The sequence below is a fragment of the Anomaloglossus baeobatrachus genome, chromosome 5, assembly GCF_048569485.1.
Source record: "Anomaloglossus baeobatrachus isolate aAnoBae1 chromosome 5, aAnoBae1.hap1, whole genome shotgun sequence".
Taxonomy (NCBI): Eukaryota; Metazoa; Chordata; class Amphibia; order Anura; family Aromobatidae; genus Anomaloglossus; species Anomaloglossus baeobatrachus.
Window position 1 is genome coordinate 505,026,352 of NC_134357.1, and position 20,280 is coordinate 505,046,631.

A 20,280-nucleotide genomic window follows, 5' to 3' on the forward strand; every position below is an offset into this window, starting at 1 on the left:
CTGCCCTGCCCCCTCCTGACCTCCGTGTTCACCTGACCTGTTAACCTCCTCTGTTGTCTGTTTCCATCAGTGTCTCTCCCGCTGTCTCCTTGTTCGTTCCTTATCTGTTTACCTTAATTCTGTCTTGTCTTCCCACTCCCCCTCGCTTCTAGGCTATGATTTCCCGGCTACTGACTATTTGCTTCCCTCTGACTACGTTTAGACTTTGCCCTTGTGTACTTACAAGACCTCATGTTGTGACACGGCTTTCTGACGACTCTACTTCCATCTGGTGGGCTTGACTAGTATTACCTCTGCTAGGGAATTCCCTGCTCATACGTTTCCTCCACTTTTACGCCCCCTAGTGGTTTACCAGCTAACTACCTTCTCAGATAGTTTCAGGAATCCTCTCAGTCCCACATTACTGCGCTGTACTGCTATTGTACATCTTAGAGTACAGCGTGACAGTTTGTGTGTGTTTGTGTATGTGTGGAATGACAGAATAGGGGACCAGGATGGGACATTTAACACGTTGTGGAACGAATCGTCTGCATTGCAATGATTTCCTATGGGAAATCTTGCTTTGCTGAACGAGTAACTTGGTTAACAAGCACAGTCCCAGAACGGATTGTTCTCGTTAAGCAAGGTTCCACTGTATATGTGGTATATGTGTGTCTTTACACTAGGATTTTTGTTAGAATGTAGTGCCCTCACGGGTTCCTCTCCAGACAAAGTCTAGGGGGGATTGTGTGGCCTTTATGTTCCTTCTGAACCCCAAACTGTCTTCTCTTGGGATGAGAGTCAACAGTCGGAGGCTACCAGTTATCCCCTTGGGTGGCAGCCAGGGCAGATGCTTGGAGTACTATTGGGCCTTTCCCTGGCTTCGGCTGGGGAAGGCCTCTAGTCCCTGATCCTCACTGTGACTTTCTGGTTCGGAGGGATGGGAAATGGTTTTAGGTACCCTTCCCCTGTTGGAGACGGTGTCAAGTAGAACAGCATCCTAGTGCACTTTTTTGTGGCACCATTAGTCACTTTTTTAGCACACTCAGGTGGAAAGCACGATGTTGGGCTTAAAAAAACCCAAAACAAAAACAGTGTCTGCCAATTGTTTGCCTAGGTAATATAAAGGCTCATTAAAGGGTCTATATTGACTTTTAGGATTTCTACTTCCAATAGGTGGCACTAGAGTTCAAGTGCTCTTCCTCTCAGAAGAGGCAATTTGCATATTAAATTTCCCAGAGGAGCATGCAAGGCTTTTAAGTTTCCACATACTGGCATGCAAGACCTGGCATGTCACTCTCCATAAGGAGAAAACTTAGATCCCAGTCTTAGCCTCTTAGGTTTTGCTTAAAGTGCATTGCGAAAGTATTCGGCCCCCTTGAATTGTTCAACCTTTTCCCACATTTCAAACTTCAAACATAAAGATACAAAATTGTAATGTTATGGTGAAGAATCAACAACAAGTGGGACACAATTGTGAAGTTGAACGAAATGTATTGCTTATTTTAAACTTTTATAAAAAATAATAAACTGAAAATTGGGGTGTGCAATATTATTCAGCCCCTTTTAAGTTAATATTTTATAGCGCCACCTTTTGCTGCTATTACAGCTGCTGCAAGTCGCTTGGGGTATGTCTCGATCAGTTTTGCACATTGAGAGACTGAAATTCTTGCCCATTCTTCCTTTGCAAATAGCTCGATCTCAGTGAGGTTGGATGGAGAGTGTTTGAACAGCAGTTTTCAGCTCTTTCCACAGATTCTCGATTTGGATTTAGGTCTGGACTTTGACTTGGCCATTCTAACACCTGGATACGTTTATTTGTGAACTATTCCATTGTAGATTTTGCTTTATGTTTGGGGTCATTGTCTTGTTGGAAGACAACTCTCCGTCCCAGTTTCAGGTCTTTTGCAGACTGCAACGGGTTTTCTTCAAGAATGGTCCTGTATTTGGCTCCATCCATCTTCCCATCAATTTTAACCATCTTCCCTGTCCCTGCTGAAGAAAAGCAGACCCAAACCATGACGCTGCCACCACCATGTTTGTCAGTGGGGATGGTGTGTTCAGGGAGCTGTGTTGCTTTTACGGCAAACATATTGTTTGGCATTGTGCCAAAAAAGTTCAATTTTGAACATCTGACCAGAGCACCTTCTTCCACATGTTTGGTGCGTCTCCCAGGTGGCTTGTGGCAAACTTTAAACAACACTTTTTATGGATATCTTTCAGAAAGTACTTTCTTCTTGCCACTGTTCCATAAAGGCCAGATTTGTGCAGTGTACGATTGATTGTTGTCCTATGGACAGACTCTCCCACCTCAGCTGTAGATCTCTGCAGTTCATCCAGAGTGATTATGGGCCTCTTGGCTGCATCTCTGATCAGTCTTCTCCTTATTTGAGATGACATTTTTGAGGGACGGCTGGGTCATGGTAGATTTGCAGTGGTATGATACTCCTTCCATTTCAATATGATCGCTTGCACAGTGCTTCTTGGGATGTTTAAAGGGAACCTGTCATCATAAATTTAGCTATCCACCTAAAAGTTTCCCCCTCTGCAGCTCCTGGGCTGCATTCTAGCAAGGTTCCTGTAGTTTTTCTTGCCCCTTTTATCCCAAAATAAACACTTTATAAAGTAGTACCTGCTCGTATGTAAATTTTCTCAATTTTCCATGTGGGCGGTCTGTCTGGTGTCTGTGCCTGTCCTCCTACCGATTTACGCCCCCCCAGAACGCTGAATTTCAAACCTCAAGACGCCGCCCCTGGGCGCCTGAGGTCCTGCGCATGCGCTCTGCTACCGTAGCGGGACAGTGCACAGTGTGCACGTGTGACCGCTGGTGACGGTATGCGCAGGCACGATGTTATGGGCGGCGCTGTGAGTGTCCTCAGCAAGTGCCGCCCATAACCTCGTGACCTCGTGACGTTTCAGCAGACAATGTGTGACTTTGTTTTTACATGTTTTGTTTACTATTGACGTCGCTAAGATGCTCGCCGCGTCGCCCGGTTCAATAAGGTGTCCTGCTCCGTCCGCTCCTCCCATCTATTTCCTGCTGCAGGGCAAGATGGGAAGGAGGGGACGTCCGGGCATCATTCCTCCAGCGCTTGCGCATAACGCTGGAGGCAGAGAGGAAAGTGCGGTCACGAGGTTATGGGCGGCACTTGCTGAGGACACTCACAGCGCCGCCCATAACATCGTGCCTGCGCATACCATCACCAGCGGTCACACGTGCACGCTGTGCACTGTCCCGCTACGGTAGCAGAGCGCATGCGCAGGACCTCAGGCGCCCAGGGGCGGCGTCTTGAGGTTTGAAATTCAGCGTTCTGGGGGGGGCGTAAATCGGTAGGAGGACAGGCACAGACACCAGACAGACCGCCCACATGGAAAATTGAGAAAATTTACATACGAGCAGGTACTACTTTATAAAGTGTTTATTTTGGGATAAAAGGGGCAAGAAAAACTACAGGAACCTTGCTAGAATGCAGCCCAGGAGCTGCAGAGGGGGAAACTTTTAGGTGGATAGCTAAATTTATGATGACAGGTTCCCTTTAAAGTTATGGAAATCTTTTTTTAACCAAATACGGCTTTAAACTTCTCCACAACAGTATCACGGACCTGCCTGTTGTGTTCCTTGGTCTTCATGATGCTCTCTGTGTTTTAAACAGAACACTGAGACTATCACAGAGCAGGTGAATTTATACGGAGACTTGATTACAAACAGGTGGCTTATATTTATTATCATCAGTCATTTAGGACAACATTGGATCATTCAAAGATCCCCAATGAACTTCTGGAGTGAGTTTGCTGCACTGAAAGTAAAGGGGCCGAATAATATTTCACGCCCCAATTTTCAGTTTATTCTTTCCCATAAAAGTTTAAAATAAGCAATACATTTTGTTCAACTTCACAATTTTGTCCCACTTGTTGATTCTTCACCATAACATTAAAATTTTTATCTTTATGTTTGAAGCCTGAAATGTGGGAAAAGGTTAAAAAATTCAAGGGGGCCGAATACTTTCGCAAGGCACTGTATTCTACTACTAATGCCGGGGCCTGGGCCGCCGGAGGGGCCACTCGCAGTGGCAGGAGGGGCGTACCGCCAATTGCGGCAGGCCACGCCACCATTATTCAGGGGGGCCCGGTGCCCCCCCGCTGTCACTGGCCTCCCCCCCCCACCAAGGATCACACTTTCAATTGTATCAGTATCGCAGTTGCCGATACAATTGAATGCAATGATAAGATGGATCGGCGCGCCTGTTTCATCATTCTCCCGCTGTGTCAGCTCAGCAGCGGAGTGCGATGACGTTAACACTGCGCCTCTGCAGTCAGAGACCAGAACTGCAGCCTACACTGCTTCACACATCAAGGGCTCCAGCAATTCCTTCCACTTAGGGGCCTAACATCAGAATGAATCAGAATAAGGCCAGTGTCCCACTTGCGATTGCCTCGCGTGTATCTCACTCGTGTTTTGCGGTGCATCACCCAGCACGGACTCCCACTCTGCTCACAGGAGCGGGTCGGTTGCATGGATCTCTATGCAGCCGACCCCCTCCTGTGAGGAGAGTGTGAATCTGTGACGAGTGATGCACCGCGAAACTCGTGCGAGGCAATCGTAAGTGGGACACCGGTCTAACCAGCATTCTCTACTGGGAAATGTTACTATGTATAGGGGAAGGGAGTGGTTACCAACCGGAAGAATCTGAGGCCAGTAGTCAGAAGCTGCTGGAAAGCAAAACTGACATTACCCCTTTCAGCTCCAAAGGAAAGTGAATACGTGTAATGTGAAAGGTCTCAGATGGCAAAGAGAGACTCTGGCCCAGGTCCTGTCACAAGTCTCTAGTAACAGAGAGATATGGCCGTGACACTTTGAAGGCCATATAAACGGATACTTTTGCTGGCAATTCTACAGCTTTTACATTTTGCTCGATTGCAAGATATAAGATATACATTATAGTGTCATAAATGTCTGGTGTGCCTCTTTTTATATTTGTGTTTAAAACTGTTTATTGGATTACATTTTTTTTCTTTCAGCTTTTCATACGACGCAGGAGAATGTGGGTGCATCCCATTGTCATTGATCAAACCCAGATAGGTAATTTTACCAATTTATACCAAGATTTAAGATGGTAAATTCACATTTGCTTTATTGTATGCTTATAATTGTAGAGAAATATATATTTTCTTATTCAAATATCTTCACCTGTTTCACCATTTTTTTTAATTTTTTTTTTAAAGACACCCTGAGAAGTTAATTTCCTATTTCCGACCGCCTGTGACAGCGTTTGATCAGCTGTTAGACATAGTGCGGCCCCATCTCACATTTCTGAACACACAGATGAGAAAGCCAATTTCCGCAGAGGAAAGGCTGCTTATAACCCTGCAGTAAGTTCTGAAATGGAGATCAGTTTACATTTAATTTAAAAGGGTATCTGTCAGGTGGCCTACACCGGTTATCCTGTACTTTAGTTATTTGGTTTAATTATTATTAGTTAATGAAGCAGAAGAGTAGGCAGGACAGGTCATTGACTGCCATAACTTAAGTTAAAGGGGTTGATTTCTACCTGTACAACCCCATTTTACATTATTCATTCCCCCTTATAAAATCTAAACATTTTATATACACATCATGAACTCCTCTTGTTTCCGTCATGTCTTGGTCTCCCAGGGCTCGCGTGACATTGTCTGGACTGTTCAAATTGTACAACAGTCAGCGGCTGATGAGCTATTAGTGCTATTTGTTTGTGGTTCGTATGTAGACATGAACCTCAGCCAAACTGTAAGGAGTGACAGTGTAGCAGCCATTACCGCATTCTCCTTGGCAACATCGCTGAAAGTGGACTGGCGTGTGATGTGGGTATAAAGTTTTCTTATATTACAAGGTGCAATATTTATTTTAAAAAAGGCCTGTACAGGTTTTAAACAACCTTTTTTTTTAAAAAAAAAAAATAAAAATGGAATACCTGTGATTTAACTCAATTTTATTCACTTTTTTTTTTAACAGGTTTTTGACCACGGGAGAGATTTGCCTCACTTCATCAACAGTTTCGGGTTGGGAAATCCACAATTTCTAATATTGTAAAGGGTACATGCACTGTCATCTCGAAGAAATTGCAGCCCCTTGTTATGCCTTCCCCATCCAAGCAGACTTGGCTGCAGGTTGTAGGTTGCAGCAGGTTTCCCACAGGACACACGATTTGGCTCTGCGGCACCACAGGTTCTTGCTGCCTCTGACTTTCTCCATGCCCAACGGACCTCTCTCCAGGCTTTAATACAGAAGTCATTAGCAATTATCAGGCATATTACCCTGACTCCGAGCGCGAACCCTGGACCCAAGTTCCACACGCCTTATACATATCCACAGTATTTCCTCTATCCAGCGAACCTTCATCCAAACTACACCATAGAAACCACAGCTACAATAACGGCCGAGCCCTTATCTTGATCCCAAGCCTGAACCCTGGGCCTTGGTGTCATTCTGAAGGAGCTGCCTTCTTCCTGATACTCCTATGATTATAACATCTCCGGCCACTTCAAACAAGAGACACACATGACTGCCAAGACTCCTTCCCTCCGTCCAATGTACCTTTATAGGATGTGATCCTATATGCCGGCATTCCCAGGGACCCTATACAGGCAGTCTCCGTATGTGTTCTCACAGCTACTTACATACTTACCGGATTATGATTCCAGTTTAAGGTTAAGTCTGTCCGACCTGATGAAGGCTTGTTAGCCGAAACGTCGACACCTGGCGGACAATTGTACAGCACTTTTTTCACGTGTGACACTAACAAAATAAAAGAAAAGGATTTTTTTATCCAACTACTGCGTTCCTTTAGTCTATGGGAAATTAATAGTGTGCCGGAGTTAACCTCTATTGGCAGCAGGTTTTCAGACTGTGGCCATTTTCCCAAACTGCATAGGTGCAGTAGATGGTAAACATATACGGGTAACAAACTCCTCAATCTGCATCACGCTTCTTTAATTACAAGAGGTATTTTTTTGTGATCCAGATGGCGGTGGCTGATGCACATTACTGTTTTGTTGCCATTAATGTTGGGGCTTATGGGAGTACTGGGGACTCTTGGGTATTGAGAACTTCACAGACTGGACTGTAAGTTCTCCAAGATCGCGTCACGATACCAGCCGACAAGCCTTTGCCGGCGGGTTCAACGCATTCAGTCCCCTTTGTGATGGTATCGGAGGTATCGGTGTCAAACTTGCTGTGCCCATACTCACGAAGGGGACTGAATGACCGGCGGAGGATTTTTAATTATCGGCTAAGCCGGGCACGCAGATTCGTGGAATGCACCTTTGGAATCATGAGTAATCAGTGGAGGATCTTGCACACAGCCCTTCAATTGTAACAAACCATAGGTGATGCTGTGATAAAGGCATGCTGTGTACTTCACAATTATGCACGTGATTATGCAACGGAGCAGATTGCTGAGTAGTCACAGCTGCCTATATTCAACACAGCTATCAACTGGGGCTCTGGGTGTCCTTCCAATTCAGGTGTCTGGGTGCGAGATACCTATGCTATTTTATGAGTTCCCAAGGTACCGTGCCATGGCAATATCCTTGTGTCTGTGGTGTGCAGCCCCAACAGTGGACATCGTCCACCTTGAAAATAACAGTGAAGCATCCCATCTTGTCCTTGTCAAGAAAAGTGCATCCAACAGTTTAATAATTGTAACCTTGTAATATAGTTGTGTTTACACCTTTCAAAGTATGTTAAATTAAAAAGTTAAATAATTTTGAATACTGAAATGTGTTTGGTCTTCATATACCAAATCTTACATTTTTTTTAACACGTTTGAAGATTATCAATACATTGTTTTAAACTTTAATCCAGCAGCCAATAAATTAGCATGTGGAACAAAATTGCCGGTCTTCTGGTGTTGTGGTTAACACAAAAGGCTTAGTATATGATTGCATTGAGCTTATGTTAACTGATAACCGTTGATCTTTATATAATTCAATGAAAACTACAGTTATAAAAAAACAAAATAAAGTTACACCCCCTAAAAAAACCTGTAATTCCGTGGCAGATTTAAAAAAAAAATTGGACATGTGATTTGGCGTACACGTATCATTTTTATTTTTGTTAATGCTTATTTCGTCAAGCGAAAACTGAGCAAAGATCCACAGCAGGTTTTGAAAAACAATGTTCTTTGTGAGAAAAATGTTATAGGCACATGGTTTTTCACTTGTGTGGTGGTGTTTATTAAAAACAAACAAATTTTTAGGAAACCAAACAATATTTATTTAACAAGCCAAGCATCGAAAAAAAGCAGGCGAACTAAATTCAACATATGTCAAAGTGATAAATCTTACGGCAAATTTAAATATTGCAGACATGACACGTCACTGGCCACACCAGAATTTGAGGTGCTTGGTGGATGGGTAGGGTTCACTCTTTGAATATTGGAAGGATTACTGGGACCAAAGGAAGGCAATTCAAATAGCGACGTAAAGGATGGTGTTGATTCCAAACTGCCAACACTTTGTTGACCTAAGCCATACACATTTGGCCCTCCCATTTGCTGCATCTGAGTGTTTGGCAAATATGTTGGAGCCACAGAGTGTCCCACCCTAGACACAGTGTTTCCTTGTGATATAAAAATGTGATGTATGCCATTTATAATTTCGGCCACATTTGGTATGGGTGTCGGGGACATGTAGTAATCCAAAAGTGAGTACAGTACTGCTGTAAAAGACATCTGTCTATCCTGGGGTAAGTCGCGAATCCAACTTGAGACATTACTTGCAAGGTGATCATACCGATCTTCTGACTCAGAACGTCTGAGCATTGTGATCACTTCCTGAGAAAGAGCAACATTTTGTGAGTTGAGGTCTGGGGTTCGTTGCACCCGTTGAAAAGCTCTACTGTTGGACAGTCTTGACTGTGTTAATTTGTAGGCCGGTTCACTAGCCCTGCTGGAGTGTGGGCTGGTCATTTCTTCGGTATCAAATCCAAAGGATGCATTGCTGCTGCTAGGTGGCCTCTCACTTTCTGCCATATCTGGCTCCTGTACTGGTTCGGTGACTTCATTTTCTGTTTTCAGGTCCTCATTCAGAAGTTGGGGAAGAATGTGGCCTTGCGTTCTATTACAAATAAAAGTAGCATTCATTTCTATACAACGGATAATGCTTGGAACAATGGATATGTTTTAGTTCACTATGAGACTAAAAGGCAGGTAGTTGCTACACTTTTACCTGCCAGTTATGCCTTGCACATATATTGTGGTTGTACAGACCACTCCTGCCAGCGATTCTGTGTGTTACCTAACATCATGTCATAGCAGCAGCTTCTCTTCCGCTCTACTCTGTTGATGGAGTGTCAGTGACAATCTCATGCTGATTGGCAACTGGATCTTCATTACCTTACTGCTTGTAAGCAGTCTGCCAATCAACATCTGTCAATCAACATGAAGTCATCAGTCACATCAATCGAAAGAGCATCGCTGAAGACTTGAATATCTGCTCTGTTCATGATGAAGGTGCAGGTTTGCTAGAAGGAGAGGTTCCTCATCACAGTTTGACAGCGCTATAAAAGGCAGGTATTTTATACTTTCTGCCTGTTAGTTTACAGCCTCAGATCCACTCCCCACCCCAAAATAGTAGGAAACCAGTTTAAATATGCCCCAAAATATTAAAAAAAAAAACCCAAAGAAAAACTAACTTACGGACGTAGATCTCTACTATTGAGCGTAAACTGTAGCTCATTATAAAAGGCACACTTATTCGGATTAGGGGAGGATCCGCTATTATTTTCTTTAGCCACAAATTTCATAAAGCGGGCCCGAACCGATCGCCATCTTTTCCTCACATCGCCATCTACAAGACACAAAATCATCGATTGGTGAAGGGGTTATATGTTGTTGCAAATCAAATGATGAAATAAAATTTACCAATCCTCAACTGAAGGTTAACATCAGCTTCATCCCATTGTGGATAGAGCTGGCGGCATATCCAGGTCCAGGAATCTGCCTTTTTCTGCCGATGGGTGAAATCAGCACTTGCCGAATTCCACAGTTCTGGCTTGGATTCGACCTTGGGAATATAAACAATTATAAGTTTATCTGTCCGTTAAACTCCTGCATCTCATAAAACAATCACTGATGCAAAAATAATGACCGTTCAATGACGCAATAGAAAGATGAATAGATAATAGATAGATAATACAGAAATAAGATAGATAAATATAGAGGGATAGATAGAAAAATAGACAGAGGTGAAACAGATATATAATGTCCCACCCTACATATTATAAGCTTGCACCCTTTAGCGCCTTTCATGTGGCACTAAAAGGTGTTTAGCCTTGTATTTTGACACAAATTCTATATTTTCAAAAAAGAAATAAACAAGAAAAACAAAAATAGATGTGGCTCCCCCTTATTTTTGTTAGCCAGCCAAGGTAAAGTAGACCTGTCTGAAACCTTGCCTTATTCTCCATAATAGAGTGTACCCCACTATTTTTATAGAAAATATAAAACTCTTAAAAGAAGGGAATTTTGTTTACTTACTGTAAATTACTTTTCTTCTAGCTCCTATTGGGAGACCCAGACAATTGGGTGTATAGCTTCTGCCTCCGGAGGCCACACAAAGTATTACACTTAAAAAAGTGTAACCCCTCCCCTCTGCCTATACACCCTCCCGTGGATCACGGGCTCCTCAGTTTTGGTGCAAAAGCAGGAAGGAGAAAACTTATAAATTGGTCTAGGGTAAATTCAATCCTAAGGATGTTCGGAGAACTGAAAACCATGAACCAAAAGAACAATTCAACATGAACAACATGTGTACACAAAAGAACAACCAGCCCGAAGGGAACAGGGGCGGGTGCTGGGTCTCCCAATAGGAGCTAGAAGAAAAGGAATTTACGGTAAGTAAACAAAATTCCCTTCTTCTTTGTCGCTCCATTGGGAGACCCAGACAATTGGGACGTCCAAAAGCAGTCCCTGGGTGGGTAAAAGAATACCTCAATAAAAAGAGCCGCAACGGCCCCCTCTTACAGGTGGGCAACCGCCGCCTGAAGGACTCGCCTACCTAAACTGGCATCTGCCGAAGCATAGGTATGCACTTGATAGTGTTTCGTGAAAGTGTGCAGACTAGACCACGTAGCTGCCTGACACACCTGCTGAGCCGTAGCCCGGTGCCGCAATGCCCAGGACGCACCCACGGCTCTGGTAGAATGGGCTTTCAGCCCTGAAGGAAGCGGAAGCCCAGAAGAACGGTAGGCTTCGAGAATCGGTTCCTTGATCCACCGAGCCAAGGTTGACTTGGAAGCCTGCGAACCCTTACGCTGGCCAGCGACAAGGACAAAGAGCACATCTGAACGACGCAGAGGCGCCGTGCGAGACACGTAGAGCCGGAGTGCTCTCACAAGATCCAAAGAGTGCAAATCCTTTTCACACTGGTGAATTGGATTAGGGCAAAATGAAGGCAAGGAGATATCTTGATTGAGATGAAAAGGAGATACCACCTTAGGGAGAAAATCCGGGACCGGACGCAGAACCACCTTATCCTGGTGAAACACCAGGAAGGCGGCTTTGCATGACAGCGCTGCAAGCTCAGACACTCTCCGGAGTGATGTAACTGCCACTAGAAAGGCCACCTTCTGCGAAAGACGTGATAAAGAGACATCCCGCAGCGGCTCGAAAGGTGGTTTCTGAAGAGCCGTTAGCACCCTGTTAAGATCCCAGGGTTCCAGCGGACGTTTGTAAGGTGGGACTATGTGGCAAACTCCCTGCAGGAACGTGCGGACCTGCGGAAGCCTGGCTAGGCGCTTTTGAAAAAATACGGAGAGCGCCGATACTTGGCCCTTGAGAGAGCCGAGTGACAAACCCTTGTCCATTCCGGATTGAAGGAATGAAAGAAAAGTGGGTAAGGCAAACGGCCATGGAGGAAAACCGTTATCAGAGCACCAGGATAAGAAGATTTGCCAAGACCTGTAATAGATCTTGGCGGACGTTGGCTTCCTGGCCTGTCTCATGGTGGCAATGACATCCTGAGATAACCCTGAAGACGCTAGGAGCCAGGACTCAATGGCCACACAGTCAGGTTGAGGGCCACAGAATTCAGATGGAAAAACGGGCCTTGTAACAGCAAGTCTGGGCGGTCTGGAAGCGCCCACGGTTGTCCCACCGTGAGATGCCACAGATCCGGGTACCACGACCGCCTCGGCCAGTCTGGAGCGACGAGAATGGCGCGACGGCAGTCGGATCTGATCTTGCGTAACACTCTGGGCAGCATCGCCAGAGGAGGAAACACATAAGGCAGTCAAAACTGCGACCAATCCTGAACTAACGCGTCCGCCGCCAGAGCTCTGTGATCCTGAGACCGAGCCATGAATGCCGGGACTTTGTTGTTGTGCCGTGACGCCATGAGATCGACGTCCGGCGTTCCCCAGCGGCGACAGATCTCTCGAAACACTTCTGGGTGTAGAGACCATTCCCCCGCATCCATGCCCTGACGACTGAGAAAATCTGCTTCCCAGTTTTCTACGCCCAGGATGTGAACTGAGGAGATGGTGGAGGCTGTGGCTTCCACCCACTGCAGAAACTGCCGGACTTCCTGGAAGGCTTGACGACTGCGAGTGCCGCCTTGGTGGTTGATGTATGCGACGGCAGTGGCGTTGTCCGACTGGATACGGATCTGCCTGCCCTCCAGCCACCAATGGAAAGCCAATAGGGCTAGATACACTGCCCTTATCTCCAGAACATTGATCTGAAGGGAAGACTCTATCGGAGTCCAGGTTCCCTGAGCTCTGTGGTGGAGAAAAACCGCTCCCCACCCTGACAGGCTCGCGTCCGTGGTGACCACAGCCCAGGTTGGGGGTAGGAAGGATTTTTCCTGCGATAGAGAATTGGGAAGGAGCCACCACTGAAGAGACGTCTTGGTTGCAAGGGAGAGAGAGAGACTTTCCTGTCGAGGGAAGCCGACCTCCTGTCCCATTTGCGGAGAATGTCCCATTGGAGTGGCCGCAGATGGAATTGCGCGAACGGCACTGCCTCCATCGCTGCCACCATCTTCCCCAGGAAGTGCATGAGGCGCCTTAAGGGGTGTGACTGATCCCGAAGAAGAGATTGCACCCCTGCCTGCAGAGAAAGCTGTTTGTCCCGCGGTAGCTTTACTACCGCTGACTGTGTATGAAACTCCATCCCGAGGTAAGTCAGTGATTGGGTCGGTGTCAACTTGGATTTCGGGAAGTTGATGATCCACCCGAACTGCTGGAGAGTCGCCAGAGCAACGGTAAGGCTGTGTTGACACGCCACCCGAGAAGGGGCCCTGACTAGGAGATCGTCTAAGTAGGGAATCACCGAGTGGCCCTGAGAGTGTAGGACCGCCACAACGGATGCCATGACTTTGGTGAAAACCCGTGGGGCTGTCGCCAGGCCGAAAGGCAATGCCACGAACTGAAGGTGTTCGTCCCCGATGGCGAAACGCAAGAAGCGTTGATGCTCGGGTGCGATCGGCACGTGGAGATAAGCATCCTTGATGTCGATCGATGCTAGGAAGTCTCCTTGTGACATCGAGGCGATGACCGAGCGGAGAGATTCCATCCGAAACCGTCTGGTTCTCACATGTCTGTTGAGTAGTTTGAGGTCCAGAACGGGACGGAATGATCCGTCCTTTTTTGGCACCACGAACAAGTTGGAGTAAAAGCCGCGACCACGTTCCTGAAGGGGAACGGGGATCACAACTCCTTCTGTCTTCAGAGCGTCCACTGCCTGAAAAAGTGCGTCGGCCTGAGCGGGGGGCGGAGAGGTTCTGAAGAAACGAGCCGCAGGACGAGAGCTGAACTCTATCCTGTAAACGTGAGACAGAATGTCTCTCACCCATCGGTCTTGAACATGTGGCCACCAGGCGTCGCCAAAGCGGGAGAGCCTGCCACCGACCGAGGATGCGGCTAGGGGATGCCGAGAGTCATGAGGAGGCCGCCTTGGAGGCAGTGCCTCCTGCGGCCTTTTGGGGGCGTGACTTGGACAGCCACGCATAGGAGTTCCTCTGGCCTTTCTCCGGCCTGCTGGACGAAGAGGATTGGGGCTTGGCGGAGGGACGAAAGGACCGAAACCTCGATTGTATTTTCCGTTGCTGAGGTCTCTTAGGTTTGGATTGGGGTAAGGAGGAGTCCTTTCCCTTGGACTCCTTAATAATCTCATCCAATCGTTCGCCAAACAAGCGGTCACCAGAAAACGGCAAACCGGTTAAGAACCTCTTGGAGGCCGAGTCTGCCTTCCATTCGCGCAGCCACATGGCCCTGCGGACTGCCACAGAGTTAGCGGATGCCACAGCTGTACGGCTAGCAGAGTCTAGGACTGCGTTCATGGCGTAGGAAGAAAAAGCTGACGCTTGAGAAGTCAAAGACGCAACTTGCGGAGCAGAATTACGTGTGACAGCATTAATCTCAGCCAGACAAGCTGAGATAGCTTGGAGTGCCCACACGGCTGCAAAGGCCGGGGCAAAAGACGCGCCCGTGGCCTCATAGATGGACTTCACCAGAAGCTCTATCTGCCTGTCAGTGGCATCCTTTAGCGATGAGCCATCTGCAACCGATACCACAGATCTAGCCGCCAATCTAGAGACTGGAGGATCCACCTTGGGACACTGAGCCCAACCCTTAACGACCTCGGAGGGGAAGGGGTAACGCGTGTCAGTGAGGCGCTTAGTAAAGCGCTTGTCCGGAACCGCTCTGGGCTTCTGGACAGCATCTCTGAAGTTAGAGTGATCGAAAAACGCACTACGTGTACGTTTGGGGAACCTAAACTGGTGTTTCTCCTGCTGAGACGCCGACTCCTCTACAGTAGGAGGCGGGGGAGAGAGATCCAACACCTGGTTGATGGACGAGATAAGATCATTCACTAAGGCGTCCCCTTCAGGTGTATCAAGGTTAAGGGCGACGTCAGGGTCAGAGCCCTGAGCTGCGACGTCCGCCTTGTCCTCCAGAGAGTCCTCAAGCTGGGAACCCGAGCAGCGTGAAGAAGTCGGGGAAGATTCCCAGCGAGCCCGCTTAGCCTGTCTAGGACTGTGGTCCGGGCAGGAGTCCTCCACGTGAGACCTGGGGCCCAACCTGGGAGCGCGCTGCAGCGCGGACCGAGAGGGGCCTGGAGACGACGATCCAACAGGGGCCGGGGCCTGTGTAAGGACCGGTCTGGACTGCAAAGCTTCTAGCAGCTTGGCAGACCATTTGTCCATAGACTGAGCCATGGATTGTGAAAGTGACTCAGAGAGTTTCTCAGCAAAAGAGGCGAACTCTGTCCCTGCCGCCTGGACAGGGGGAGCAGGGGGGTCTACATGAGCCGAGGGGCCCACTAGTGACCGAGGCTCCGGCTGAGCAAGCGAAACAGGGGTCGAGTATTGCTCACAGTGAGGGTAGGTGGAACCCGCAGGTAACATAGCCCCACAAGAGGTACAGGCCGCAAAAAAACCCTGTGCCTTAACAGCTTTGCTCCTTGTGGACGACATGCTGTTGTCTCCTAGGAGAATGATCACTGAGGCTATATGGGCAAAAAAGGGTATACAGCCCGACCGAACAGAAATATATATATAAATACGTATCTATTCCGGCACCCTAGGGGGACCAGCACCGGGTGACCGGTGTGGCTTACCGACCGCTAAAAAGCGGAGTGTGTGTCCTCCAGATTCCCTGCCTTAGGTCCCCCGGAGCTGCAGAGCTCTTCACTGAGAATCCTCCACCGGCAGAATGCCAAAAAATGGCTGCCGGAGCTCTCAGGGGAGGAGTGGAGCCGTGGGCGGCGCCAGGAAAGTGCGGGAATCTGGGGTCCCCACAGTGATCAGTGAGGGGGGAGGAAACATGCAGGATGGTCCGGCCCTCACATCCGACGTCAGGTCGGCAGTCCCGCCCTTACCCCTGACAGGCAGGCCCGGGGGCGGGATTTTTGCGACTAGGCCGCGATGAAGCCGGGGACTAAATTTGAGACCGCGCCCGACAAGCAGGCACGGTCGGCGCGGAAGTCCGCCGGCCTTCTCAATTCAGCAGCTGCCGCAGCGTCCGGGAAGAAGGTGCGCTCCCTGCACAGTCCCCTATGGGGACACAGAGTACCTTAGAGTTGCAGGGCCCGGTCCCTGAGGTTGAATAGACTCCGGTCCGGCAGATTCCCACAGGGGCTGCGGAGGGAACACGGTCCCAGTAAATGGATGACCGCTCAGGATCCCACTTCTCCCAGAGCCGCTAAGGGATGGTGAAGGAGACGGCATGAGGCTCCGGCCTTTGTACCCACAATGGGTACCTCAACCTTAACAACACCGCTGACGTAGTGGGGTGAGAAGGGAACATGCCGGGGGCCCCGTGGGGGCCCTCTTTTCTTCCAACCGACATAACTAATATGAGAATGCATGAGTGGATGTGTGCCTCCTTCCACACAAAGCATAAAACTGAGGAGCCTGTGATCCACGGGAGGGTGTATAGGCAGAGGGGAGGGGTTACACTTTTTTAAGTGTAATACTTTGTGTGGCCTCCGGAGGCAGAAGCTTAACACCCAATTGTCTGGGTCTCCCAATGGAGCGACAAAGAAATAAAAAATATGGACAGGAGGTCCACCCTCTTTTTGAAAGACAGCATGGTTATTGGGCCCTCCCCAGCCTAGAAATAGCAGGTTGCAGCTACCCTAGATTTGGTGCATCAAAAGATGCGCTAATCCTGACGCTTCGCCCCGGCTATTCCTGTTGTCCTGGTGCAGTGGCAAGTGGGGTAATGGAATAAATGCCAGCTATAAATTGCCATCTGGCATCAAGCCCTAGTATTAGTAATGGTGAGGCGTCTATCAGACACCCCTCTTACTAATACAATAAGTTCCAAAATAAATATAGATTTTATTTGATCAAAACCCCACCGACTACACTCCTCACTCCCCAAAATATTTCAATTTTTTGGTTAACAAAAAAGGTCCACCATAAACCATAGTGCGATCCCACAAAAATATGGGACGACCCCACGTCAAGTTTAAAAAAAAAAAGTGGGGTATTCTCTATTTTTGCAAACCAGCCACGGTCACAGCCAGGTCTGCTTTATCTTGGCTGGCTGACAAAAATAGGGAGAACCCGCTTAGTTTTTTTTCTTTACTTAACAGCATCATTAGCTGAGGAACATCTATATTCATTCTCAGATACAAAGCCATTGCGTTTGCTTGAAGATATATATTTGCAAACTATGCAAAAGTCCTGGAAATTTGCTGCAAAACCTCTCCACTGCACTCTCAAACAAACTGTAGACAAAGGTCTTACTATTTTTGGATTGTAAGATCACATACTACTGTTCCATTAGGTTTTGGCACCAAAAACTGTTGTATGTCTTTTTGCATGATTATTTTCCAGCAGTTTTGACACTTCTCATTGCTTTTAATGGGTAAAAAACGCTGGGAAAAGTAGGCAAAACCGCAGAAAGAATTGACATGCTCATTCTTTCAAAACCTGAACAAAAACCAAGGTCTTTGACAAAACAGTCAGGAAAAAAAAAGCTGGTAGTTTGTGTATGTGCATGAGATTTCTGGAATCTCATTGACTTTGCTGGGACTGTTTTGTCAGTGTTTTATTAGCATGAATTTGCATAAAACCAAGACTAAAACCATGCTAAAAAACACACCAAAACCGCACCATAAACGTTCTGTGTGAACATAGTCTTAATATTAGACAAAGATAACACAAGCACACACAAAGTGCAGTTTATAAATGAAGGTCATTATTATTAAGGGATAAAGAAATAAATCCAAACCTAAAGGACCCTGTGCGAAAATGTGATTGCTCCCAAAGCCGAATAACTGGTGGGCCACCCTTATGTATACATAAACATACATTATGCAACCCTTGTGTATACATAAACGTATTTCTAATATATAAAGCCAAGTGTATGTCCGCTAAAGGAATCTGCACCAACGAATTTAGAAATCACAAAATTTTGCATAGCCACCTCATTTTACTCAGAGAACATCATATACTATGTTTTGAGGGGAAATTTTCACCCCGCGCTTTACAGTTCTTCGCGCCCCCCCCAAAAAAAAGCTTACTCACTGTATGAATGTTTGAGGTAATATACTGGCTGTTTTGACAGTTAGCCTGGATATTTATCAGGTGGCCTATAGCAACCAATCGCAGTTCTGCTTGTATTTTGCTACAGGTCATTAATAGGAGCTCTGATTGGTTGCTATAGGCAACAAAGGACATTCTTAGTATAAGACAGCTTATGTGTCAGTTAATGATTTTGTTGGTGAGGCTTAGTAGAGGCTGATGTGAGTAACATGACCTTACCTGTATGCTAATTGTGTGGGGTTTTAGATACTCTCAATTACAGACAATAAAGCACAGTAAGAAAAAGAATCTGATTGGGTGATAGTCGTCAGACGCTAAAGGCCCCGTCACACACAGAGATAAATATTTGGCAGATCTGTGGTTGCAGTGAAATCATGGACATATTGTTCCATTTGTACACAGCCACAAACCTGGAACTGATTGTCCACAATTTCACTGCAACCACAGATCTGCCGCAGATTTATCTCTGTGTGTGACAGGGCTTTTAGAGAAAAGCCATATTACGGCTCAATGACCAATCTAAAGACTGCAACCAACAAAAGTGGGATTGTCTTTCTGGATACTCCAAGTAGAACAACTTGCTCCTGGCGAAATTTCGGCAACAACAAAAGATTGCACTTGCAGTGGCATCTTGTGGAATGGCAGCTACACTTTTAACTGGTGGTTGGACAGCACATTCGACATTCAAGCTACTGATTAAGCTCTCTCACAGTGACAGCCCAGTATGTAACATTGCCAAGGGATTGGGACAAACCAAACTACTTCAAAAGTGCAGTGCCATCATTTGTGATCAATGCATCATGTCACACAAGAGTGCTCTGGAAACAGTGGACAGACTGCTGCAAGACTTTTGTGGAAACAATTCTAAATTTCAAACAGAAGTGGACTCCCACGTTGTCGTAAGAAGATTGTCAACAGTAATAGTTAAATGTGATTTTATTACGCGTTTCAGAGATTACATTTGCTTCCTACCGCATGTACATGTGTGAATTATCTGATGAAGGAGATGTGATCTCTGAAACGCATAATAAAATCACGTTTAACTATTACTGCTGACTATCGGTTTACGACAGCGCGGGAGTCCACTTCTATTTGAAATTTTGACGCTAACTCCTTGTGGTGCCTGTTGCAGCCGTAACCTACACGCTTTCAATAGCAGTTGTGACTACTTTCACAACTGTATCACGTAAGCACATCTGATATTTATTCTACAAACGTATGTAACATTAGTACCTTTTGTCTTTTCAGTCTCCTTCACATTGTGGAAACAATTCTATCGTGGGAGGTGTAGTTGTTTTGGCAGGTGATTTTCGTCAAACACTACCCATTATTCCAAGATCAACCCCTGCAGATAAACTCAACTCCTGCCTCAAAGCATTGTACTTTTGGAGACAAGTGAAAAAAATGTTGCTGAAAACAAACATGAGGGTCCACGTGACAGTTGAGGTTTCTGCTGCACTGTTCTTAAGCCAGCTGCTAACTACTGGAGATGGCAAGGCACCAGTAAACTCAACCACTAGACAGATCATGTTTCCAAGCAACTTTTGCTACATTGTGACTCCATTGAGGAGCTAAAAGGAAAGATTTTTCCAAACATTCAACTCCACTTCAGAACGTCTGGCTGGCTTTATGAAAGGGCTATTCTAACTCCAAAAAATGATAGCGTCAACAAGATCAATCTTCAAATTCTAAGACTCCTTCCAGGTGTGTGCAGGATTTACAAGTGAGTGGATACATTGACAGACCCTGTTCAAGCATTATTCTATCCAACGGAGTTCCTCAACTACTTCGAAACACAAGGACTTCCTCCACATAACCTTTTTCTAAAACCAGGAGCACCTATTCTGTTGTAGAGAAATTTAGATTCTCCAAAGCTGTGTAATGGAGCAAGACTGTCTTGATAAAGAACGTATTTCCACATGTACCGTATTTTTCGGACCATAAGACGCACTTTTTTTCCCCCAAATGTTGGGGGAAAGTTGGGGGGTGCGTCTTATGGTCTGACTGTGGCTGCGGGGAATGAGGTGCTGCGGTGGAGCGAGTCATCGGGGGCACGAGCAGGCTGTAGCAGCCTGCTGTGACCACGTGGGCCCGCTCATTACATATGCACGCCCATCCTCCCGCCCATCTCTCAGCGCTGAAGCCGGCACTGACAGGTGGGCGGGAGGATGAGCTGGGACACGCGCATAGTAAAGAGCCGGTCCGCATGATCACCCCTGGCAGTTACAGCCTGGAGTGATCATGTGCGGCTGTATTCACTGCTCCCCG

General features: G+C 46.7%; 2 protein-coding genes across 3 annotated transcripts in view; both read right to left on the reverse strand.

Moving 5' to 3' along the window:
- LOC142312844 (uncharacterized) overlaps positions 1–20,280 on the reverse strand; it is a 320,861-nt gene that overhangs the window by 180,384 nt on the left and 120,197 nt on the right.
- The window catches only part of LOC142311927 (uncharacterized), a 114,765-nt gene continuing 102,691 nt past the window's right edge, over positions 8,207–20,280 (reverse strand). For both annotated transcript variants that reach the window (XM_075350792.1, XM_075350791.1), the window contains exons 14-16: positions 9,879–10,020; positions 9,654–9,804; positions 8,207–9,072 (exon numbers count right to left, since the gene is read on the reverse strand). In XM_075350792.1, the coding sequence (XP_075206907.1) occupies positions 8,298–9,072; positions 9,654–9,804; positions 9,879–10,020 (1,068 nt within the window). In that variant the 3' untranslated portion in view covers positions 8,207–8,297. The remainder of the gene's footprint in view (positions 9,073–9,653; positions 9,805–9,878; positions 10,021–20,280) is intronic.